Source organism: Diachasma alloeum, unplaced genomic scaffold (assembly GCF_001412515.2).
Source record: "Diachasma alloeum isolate Michigan unplaced genomic scaffold, Dall2.0 Dall_scaffold_00284, whole genome shotgun sequence".
NCBI classification, from domain to species: Eukaryota; Metazoa; Arthropoda; class Insecta; order Hymenoptera; family Braconidae; genus Diachasma; species Diachasma alloeum.
The window spans coordinates 1,161,230-1,171,791 of record NW_021680423.1 but is presented as its reverse complement, the minus strand read 5'-3'; the positions used below and the strand labels follow the sequence as shown (position 1 = coordinate 1,171,791).

The following is a 10,562-nucleotide window of genomic DNA, read 5'->3' as shown; positions in this document are numbered from 1 at the left end:
CACTGCCACATGTATAGAAACATTTCGTGTGGAGTTGCGACATTTCTCTGGAGCATTTAGACATCTTTCGTGTGAAAATAAAAATTTATGTATACAAATAATTCGTATAGAAATATCCGTATATCATATACGGAAATCCTATAGAATTTCTATACGCAATCCGTATAGAAAATTTCTATACGATTTTTTCATACGTGTTAAGGCCCGGGTGTATTATCTTTCGATAGTTATCTCGATTGTTTTTTCATCTTCATAATCTAAAATATATCACAATATCCATTGGATTTTACATCACACAGGAGTCCCTAAAAATTATGATTATACAATTAAAAAAAGTAGAAAAGAAACTGAATATTTTCAAAGAGTATTTTTAATAAAGATTGAGAAATAAGTCCGATAGAGAGGAAATAGTGAATGGATAATTTATGATGGCAACTAACGATCTGACAGCCATTGACTAGTATGACAAATGACGACCTAACAGCCATTAGATACATCAAATTATTAATTTGCAATTTCCTTCCTATTGGGTTTCTTTCCAATATTATTCAAAAACGCTCTTTGAAAATGTCCAGCTTTTCTTCAACGTTTTTTTTTATTGTACAATCATACTTTTCGGAGAGTCCAGAGCTATGTAAAACGGAATAGCAATTGGAGATCATTTCAGATTATCAAAATAAAAAAAACCAATAAAGATCACGTTCGAAAGACAATCCACCCGGGCCTTAAATTAATTGAATCACAACTTGAAATATTTCTTTCAGTGCCCCCCCTGACGGAGTTAGAAGATCATCACGATAGCTACATCCGTTGGCTTGACATTATGTCAAAATTTCCCTGAAAATAAATTTTTCGACGGTTTCTTTAAATGTGATGTTTTAATTTCATTCAATTATGCATGGAAAAAGTTTTTCTGATGTCATTTTCTCGAAGTATCAAAATAATATAGATAGCATCATTCTTTCCTGTGATTTATATAAGAAATCTAATACAATTGATTAAAGAACTAATATAATTCAATTGAACAGAATAATATAAACTGATACTTCGGAAGCATATTTCTGATTTATTAGCAAAAATAGCTATGCTATATGAAGACAAAAGCAGTTTCCTACTTGCTTTCCTTGAATTTCACGTGCTCAGTATGTATATCGTGTAATCAGAATGTGACGACTACAATTTCTCAACGCAAAACATCGAATGTATCAAAAAAAGGGGAGAATCTGTTGCGTGTAATAAGTCATTATGTTGAGAAATGCTTGTCGGTGACTTATCGGTGTCAAAGTCTGCCCGATGAAGATAAATCGACTCACAAGCAGCAGATTCTATGGAAAAATTTGAAGAATCCCTAAATACCCTAATTTTCTTCGCCCACGATAATGACGTCAACGTTATCATTGTCACAGATAATGAGAAAAAAATCAACAACAGTTTCTCGAAAATTCGCGGAGATATTCTGAAAAAACTGACAATTAAACATCAATGACATAAATAAAGTTTTTATTCACAAATTTTATAAGAACTTATTTATTTAATCATATTTTCTTAGATTTCTGCTTCCCTATATCTTCATAATACAAACTTCAGTCATTAACAAGTATTTGGTTCTTGACAATATATTTTGCTCACTCAGCAAACATCAAAACTGATTACTACGTTCATGTTTTTTTTCCGTAGACAAAACAATCAACTGTTCTGTTTTGACATCAAATCTTAACGGATCTGAGCTCAGCATCTATTGAATACCTTCTCATTCAAACACAATGAACCCAACTAAGAAAAAAAAACATACAATTCAAATATTCACTGACACAGACTTTCAGAATGCAATGACCAATAGTACGCGGAACTCGTGATTACTGAGAATGAAACACAATAAAATTTTTACACAAATATTTAATAAACTCTGAGCTTAGAACCAGAATTTTTTCAGTAGCAAATTGTTGAAATGAGATGCGGCAGAATCACTCCATCATTTTTCAGCGACAATTTCGCAATCCAAAGGGGAAAAAGGTCTTCCTGGGAACTCTCCTATCATCCATAATTCAAAGCTATTCACATGAAAAATTCATCTGTCCTGAAATAAACTCAACCCATCTCGTTTCACCACTTGACTACAGCTTAATAAATACACAAGAAAGAAATCAACTCAGTAGTCAACTAGTTAACAGGGGCATTAACCCCACCAGGCGGTGGCTGTGGTCTGCGAAAGTAAATTATGAGACTGACTAAACCTGTGAAGAGTCCAATGAGATAGAGATCCCAATTGGGACCAAAGAGTTGATCCCATTTGCTAAATTGCTCAGAGAAGCTAAACTCTTGCAGATAGTCAATGCCAAAGAGTAGAAATAATTTTACAAGTGCTAGGGCAACAGGTATGCGAGCATCAGGACTAGCTTCAGCGGCTAGATCATAGCATCGTTTGGCTAAATGTCGATCACGAGCCAAACCCAGTCCTCTTTCATGCATGTACCCCAGATTGAACATTGCTTGGGCATTGTGTTGCTGATCAGAGGCGAGTCTGTAGTATCCAGCAGCAGCTTCGTAATCAACTCGAGTCCCTCGACCATAATAATGAGCGTCTCCAAGCTTGACTTGGGCTGGAGAGTATCCTTGGACAGCTGCACGTGCCCAGAAGGCCAGAGCCATCACTAATCCCTCCTCAGGTGTCAATACTCCTGTCTCTCCGCGGTCCAGGATGAAAGCTGCGTTACTCTGAGCTACCTCGTATCCCATTTCTGCTAACAGGGAGTAACGAATAAAGGCTTGATCGATTCTACCCTCCTTGTAGTCTGTGTGCGCTGTCATCAATTGGTCACTCCATTTTCCTCGCTCAGCAACATTTTTCAACAACTCCACTGCTGTTGGGCAACTCCGCATCATCCCTGTGCCTGTTGCGTGCATCTGAGCCAAATTGTAAAAAGCAAGAACGTGGCCTGATTGACTGGCTAGATTGAAGTATTTATTTGCCATCTTGTAGTCACGACGAACACCTGTACCACCTATTTGCAGATAAAAAATAATAACATTGGAAATAATTGGTCGTTCAAAAATTGGGGGAAATTATATGTATGTATCGAGAGAATAAGTTGTTTTAAAGGAATTTCACGAGATTTCGTTGGTAGAGATAAAGATCGCATATGAAAGAGCTCTTCTGGTGCTTTTTTCAATTCTGAAATGGCCAACTATCTAGTAGTAGTAAATGGTAAAATCAAGGGAGTAGTTTCAAGACAAACATTAAGGATATTCAAGTACTTTAGCTATTTTTTCTCCAATGAAATGGTTTTCTACTTTTGTAGTCGAACATCCAAGCTTTCATTTGAGTTTCAGGACATTTTACAATGATTTTATTATTTTTACACTATGCAGCTCTGAATTTAAATCTCGATATTGAACCGTTAGAACACAAATTTAAAAATCTGAAAAAAATTAGAAAGTTTGCTTTTGGAGCAAGATTAAAGAAACAATTAAAAAATTGCTATTTTTTGAAATTACGAGCATTTTCTATAAATAATTTATAAACGGTCAATTTCCCAGCAGAAAAATCGGTAAAGGTACACATCATCACTCTCACGTGAAAACCTAGGTTGCTATTAATGAATTTAAACCTCTTTGAGTCATCTCATATTATAGAATGCATGCTCACATAGATCAACGGGTGTCCCCAAACGGCACCTTTCTCTCTAAAGGCATGTTAATATGAATATTAAATTTTTATTAAGGCATTCAAATTAAATTCAATGTACATGGTAAGGCGAATTAATCTAGCCCTACCAGCACTTAGCATGACCCAGGATTCGCGACGGGGACGCGGTTGATGTGAACCCCAAAAAACCCATATCGATAGAGGTTGGCGAAGTGCATGTTTACTGAAAAATCAGTTGTTCGGAATCGTAACAAATTTATTCATATTCAGAATTTAAAACAATTTCCATAATTTATTTATAAACAACAAATGTTTAAAAAAATGATAATCCTGTACAATATGTAATTTGAATGACGCTCAATTTTTATGATTTTTTTCAAATTTTTCTGACGCAATTTAATTGATAAATTTGATGATTGGAAATGGTTGGATCTATAGAGTAGTCTGTACCAAATTGTAAAAGATGCTTGGATATCCTTAAGAGAAAATCCTATTACTGCGAAAAAAAAGTGTTGTTTCGACTTGTTCCAAAATCATCCATACACTGAGAAAAAAAAATATTTTTCCCAAATATCCGTTTACTTGAGAGAAGTATTTATTTTTTTCATACTGTATTTACTCAGTCGAGTCATTCCCAGGCAATCCTCACTGGGTTTCAATTATGACAATTATATTGCTCTAGAAGACGATCATGTCAATTATGACCTTGAGTGAACTCCCTCAATAATTATCAACATTGAAAAATTAATGGAAATTCTTTCCTCTAGGAAGTAAGAAACTTAGGAAAAATGAACAATCATTCGAGCTAATCGAAGGTCATGTGCAACATAGTCATCCTCTAGAGCAACATGATTGTCATAATTGAAACCTAACCAGGCTCGCCGACAAATGACCCGATTGCAGAAATACGATTGTGAAAAAATGAATGTTTCTCTCAAGTAAATGAATTTTAGACGAAATTTTTTTTTCTCAGTGTAAGCGAGATGAATCCATTATTCCAACAAGCAAGTATTAATTTATTTGAGAAACTTACTGAGGTACATGTTGCCTAATTGCAGTTGACCATCCACCCAGCCTTGATCAGCTGCCTGAGAGAAGTACTGAAGTGCTTTCGTTGTGTCACGTTCAACCCCTCTACCATATAAATACATCAGACCTAAGCCACTCTGTCCCACTGGATTTCCCAACATCGCTGCTTTTGCAAAATATTTGTAGGCGGTTTCATTGTCTTGCTGAACGATGTCACTTCCTTCGAGGTAAATCTGCAATGAAATAAGAAGCAGAAGAAAGTAAAGAGGGATCTTTCATTTCCTGTGGGAGGGTTAAATGTTTCGTTGATGATGCAGTGATTTTCAGATTGAGTTTCAATGATTTTAGAGTCTAAAGATCTTATTCGTGGAAAATTTCTGTATCTCTCTATATTATAAAAATCCAAATCGACTTCTGGTGATGAAAATTTGGTACTCGAAATTAAGACTCCAAAATTAAGGGTCACAAGGGTCCAAATAATGGTCAGAATAAAGGTTACGTGAGTCAGAATAAGGGTCATGAGGGTCAGAATAAGGATCATAAGGGTCAAAATAAGGATCAAGAGGGTCAGAATAAAGGTCATGAGGGTCAGAACAAGGATCACGAAGGACAAAATAAGGGTCTCGAGGGTTAGAATAAGGGTCATGAGGTTCAAAATAAGGATCGCGAGGGTTAGAATAAGGGTCATGGGGTTCAGAATAAGGGTCATGAAGGTCAGAATAAGGTTTACGCTTGTCAGAATAAGGATCATGAGAGTCAAAACAGGGATGACGAGAGTTGAAATAAAGGGCATGAGGGTCAGAATAAGAGTCATGAGAGTTGGAATGAGGATCATGAGGGTCAAAATAATGGGCCAAATAAGGGTCACAAATCAGATTACGGGTCAGAAGATTAATGATTACAAGGGTCTGATTAAAGTGGGTCAGAAACTAAGGGTCGCAAGGGTCAGAATAAGGATATGGGGATCATGTGTGGGTCATATGGGGATTGGCGAGCGAAACGAGCATGGGAACGTAGCCCCCTAGTCTGCAATGAAAATGTGTTGAAATTTTTCTGGAAACTTACTATTTTCAGAGATCGTGCAAGATTCTTTCTGTAGAGCGAAAAAAAAAACGAACAAACCTTCCCAAGAAAAGCCATGGCGATAGGATTCCCAGCATCAGCGGCATGTTGGAAATAATCTAAAGCTCTCTGATGATCCAAAGGAACTCCTCTGCCCCCTTGATAATGAAGCTGCCCCAATCCCACTTGTGCCTGTACATCCCCACGCTCCGCTAATAACTGATAATATTCAATCAAATCGTCATCCAAGATGCCTGAGTTATACTCTGGATTCTCTTGCTCCTCCAACAGTCGAATTCGTTGAACAACTGGACCCCCACTGAGGGACACTTGCTCAGCAACTTTATTAGCTACTTTACGATAAAAGTCGAGAGCTCTTTCACAAGTTGATGCCGTGGAAATTCCAGCCCAGTGTCGATAGCCCACGGCCATTTGGGCTCGTGTGTCACCACCGAGTGCTGCTATGGTGTAATGCAGGAATGCTTTTCCTTGGGATACGTTCACCATATTGAGACCCATCGCATAGAAGAAACCCATTCCCTAGTTTGAATGGGGAAAAATTGAGGAATTAGTTTGTTTGCTGGCTATATAATTATTCTCAGAAACGTATGATTTTATTAGAAAATTTCCAACAATTCTCAGAGAAAGAAGAAAACTCCTGTTTTTAGTGAAAATCTCTGCATTTTAGAAAAAATTCTTGATGATAAGTAACGTTCTTGCTTATTTTAAGAATTTTTTCCCGAAACATCGGATACAAAATCCCTAATTAATTGTAATTTTCACTTAAAGCCCGGGTGGATTATCTTTCGAACGTGATCTTGGTTGTTTTTTTTCATTTTGATAATCCACAATGATCCTCAATTGATATTCAGTTTTACACAGCCCTGGAGTATCCAAAAATTATGATTGTACATTCAAAGAAAGTTAAAAAAAGCTAACAATTTTCAAAGACCGTTTTTGAATAATATTGGGAAATAAACCCAATAGGGAGAAAATTGCAAATTAATAATTTGATGTATCTAATAGCTGTTAGGTCGTCATTTGTCACAGCAGTCAATGGCTGTTAGATCGTTAGTTACCATGATATATGATCCATTCACTATTTCCTCTCTATCGGACTTATTTCTTAATCTTTATTAAAAACGCTCTTTGAAAATGTTCAGTTTTTTGATACTTTCTTTGATTGTACAATCATAATTTTTCGGGACTCTTGCATGATGTAAAGTCCAATGGAAATTGTGATATATTTTACATTATGAAGATGGAAAAACAATCGAGATAACGTTTGAAAAGTATTCATATGAAAAGTATTCCACATGATTCATTGATGCAATTAATGTTTAGTTATTCCCGAATTTTCACCCTTCCGCATTTTCTTAACTTAGCAGTACAAATTCGTCCGTGAAAAATTTAATGGGTTGAAGAACCTCAGTAGGTATTGGTACTGAATTTGAGAAATTTTCATTCGGAAATTGAGTAACCAGTCTCTTATTCTTCATAAAATGCTTTCTAGAAATAGCGTTTTCTGCAAATCAGTCTCTTGATTTTCGAAACTTGAAATTTTTCTATGAAAAAACAGAAAAAAAATCGTGAATTGCAGGAAATACCTCTCGATAGTTTTCTCTAAAATCATTCATTACTGGACAAGTTTAGCAATTTGCAATAGGAATCCATGAAGAGAATCTTATTCATTACATTGAAAGCCCGAAACCTGTATTAATGACCAAAAACTACCATGTGTGCTGAAGGGAGACCCGTCTCGACGAGCTCTTTGAACGTCTGAAAAGCAGCAGGAATATCCTGATTCGCCGATGGGAGTCCAGTTTGAGTCCCGAGTAACTGAGCCCATGCCAGCATCGATCTAGCCTCCCTATGCCCCAGAGTTGCAGCTGCTGTTATCAATTTATAAGCCTCTGCTTTATTACTCCTCGTAGCATTCAGCATACTCTGGGCCTTTTTAAACAACTCTTCAGCTGAAAGAAAAAAAATTATAAACCTGAAATCTTTATCCAAAACCTTCGTAACTTCAATCACCAAGTAAATTACATAAAACAATATAAATTTATTTCATTTCAAGTTCAAATTTTTTGGATTTCAAATCTCAGAATCCGAAGACAGTTTAATTCTTAGAGTGTTTCCTAGTTCTCTGATATTTATAATAAATGTTCAGAAGATAATTGCACTAACTTGGCAAGTAAATTATACATAAAATCAATTTTCCTCATCCTTTCGAAACCCTTGAGGATGTTTATTTAAAATCACAGCATTAACCTGAAGATTTATAGATTTATTAACACAAAGAAGATATACCTTCTTCATCTCTCTATATTATAAAAATCCAAATTGACTTCTGGTGATGAAAATTTGATACTCAAAATTCAGACTCCAAAATTAACGGTCACAAGGGTAAAAATAAAGGCCACGAGGTTTGAACTAAGGTTTATGAGGGTCAAAATAGGGCCATAAGGTTCTGATTACAGGTCATATGGGTCAGATTAAGGGTCACCAAGGTCAGATTAAGGATCACAAAGGTCAGAATAAAGGCCTAAACAAGAGCGGAGCGAGCAGGTGGTCGTAGCCCCCCTGCGTTAATAAAAAATTTAATTCAGCAAACTTGAATTGAGTACTGAGACCGAAATAAAACGCATTCCATGTAAATGTTAGTATTTTAGTAGGAAATTATACGGGGCTCAAAGTTTCAAATATCAGCATTGTTTGCCTGGGTTTTCTAGGTTTTTTCTCGACCATTGGATTCAGTATATTTTTTTCCATTGTCCTCTATTATTTTTTTTTTTAAGTCTTCCAGCAGATGAACTATCTATACCAATTTCAAAATAAATCCCATAAAAGTAGAAGATGAAATCATTTCACTTTGTCAAAGCAACTGCAACTAATTCTCCTTCATCATCAGCAATGTTGGTTCCATATGTAGGGAACATTAGTTTAAATAATTAGAATTACTCTCGAACATGAAAGAATTGAATTTTTGGAAAATGGACAAACCTTCTTGCTGCTCCGGAGTCAGTGGTTCCTGTGGCTCCTCTTCATGCTCACTGTAGTCTTCCTCATACTCCTCTTCCCAACTGGAAAGTGGGGACTCAGAATTCGAAAATTCTGGAACAGGCTCTAGCCCAATGTCCTTCGCAGCCTTGAGCATTTCCCTCCAAGCTGCATTTTTATTGGAGTTGAACGAATTATCTTTCTCCTGTGAGCCGTCCTCATCGCTAGTCGTCGATTCCTTCGGTTGTTTCGTGATCTTATCATCAGAAAAAGGATCAGCAGCCGGCACAAGCTTTAACATTGAGTCCCTGAGTGCCTTCAGCTCCCGCAACTGCTCAAAAACATTGGTCAAATCCTCGACAACATCGTCATCATCATCCTCCTCGATTGTCGTCGTTTTTACACTCTGCTTCGTCGTACTCTGCTTATCATTATCCTTCACAACATCTGCCCTCACCAAAGTGAACAACGTCAGCCCCAGTAAAATTAATACTCCAGGTCTTATTTCCATCTTCACAGTTTAATTAATATCACATTTACGTTAAGAGTATATACACATTAATGATATTTATTATTGAAAACTCCTTCGATTTTGGTAATTTAATCTTCAGTCACCTTATCATTGAAGGTTAACACATACGTGGATATTTTTTAACGTTGTGTTTACGTATACTCTAGGCACCCTGTCATCGCTGATCAGGGTCAGACTATCACTGATCATGGAACTCTGATAATCATTCGATTATATTTTTAATAAACTTTAAATTTTACTTATTCGTATGTGAAATGGCACTGAATCAGCTGTTCCAATGGTAACCTTCAAGGCTATTTAACGCATACGTTACTGTCTTCGGATTTGCCATTTTTATATTCATCACTACTATATATACTACAATACAACGCAGTGTATATATATGTAGGCGGGGGCAGAGGAGTATGCAGTGTTGTGTAGAGGAGGTCACCACGTTGAGCGATGTGATTGGTATAGCGAGAAATGCTCGGAGCTCTCGATATTTTGGTTGGTTGCCGTCTCCTGCATGTTGTCGGAAAATTGACGGTCATTTTTACGATCAGTAAATTTACGGACAAAATTCTAAAATCAGTGATTTACAAAAAAAAAGTGAATATTATTCTTCACGGACTAAACACTAGAAATTTTCAGTGTGGACGCGAGAGCGTCTTAACCCGTCAGTAAGCGCGCTATGAGCATTTCCCTCAAACAACGCTAGTCAACCTATAGGACGTCTCCACAGTGCAAGTGAGATACTAAAAAGAGCGCGCCTACTGATGAGTTAAATCTGATTTGAATATCGACTACTCCAATTTCTGTCCAGAAAAATTTTAATTTTTTTTGTGGAAAATATTCAAAAAATATTGAGGAATGAAAAAGTAATGATTCGGAGAATACAGAAAAACTCAAGGATTTTTCCTGATGCAATTACGAGAAAAAAGTCCATTTTTTATTCTAATTTTTTCATAGTTCTTTAGTTTTGGTATTCCGTAAATTCTTGGGATAGATACGTAATTATTGATATAGTTTTGTGAAGAATACAAAAAAACATTAAAAACCAGAAATTACAAAAATTTTCCTTGTTTATTTGCACAACGCATCCAAAGTTGTTACATATTTCAAGCAAAAGAACATTACAAAAAATCTCAGAACCTTCAAGAATATTTGAAAATATAAAATGGAAATCTTGTTAAACTGGAATGTTGATTTTTGAAAAGCTTAATTATTAACTTTTTTTCGTTCCTCAGAATAAAGATCTGATTTCACGATGCAGTAGTTCCAATATTTTTTCTGATCTTAAGATGAATGAACAAT

General features: G+C 36.0%; 1 protein-coding gene across 1 annotated transcript; it reads right to left on the bottom strand.

Annotated features, from left to right (window-relative positions):
* Positions 1–1,479: 1,479 nt before the first annotated feature.
* Positions 1,480–9,607, bottom strand: LOC107038453 (protein sel-1 homolog 1). Its single transcript, XM_015257548.2, has 5 exons — positions 8,741–9,607; positions 7,472–7,710; positions 5,798–6,277; positions 4,680–4,908; positions 1,480–3,002 (listed from the first exon to the last, which is right to left on the bottom strand). The coding sequence occupies exons 1-5, from the start codon at positions 9,246–9,248 to the stop codon at positions 2,161–2,163; spliced, it is 2,298 nt and encodes a 765-aa protein (XP_015113034.1). The 5' UTR covers positions 9,249–9,607; the 3' UTR covers positions 1,480–2,160.
* Positions 9,608–10,562: the final 955 nt, after the last annotated feature.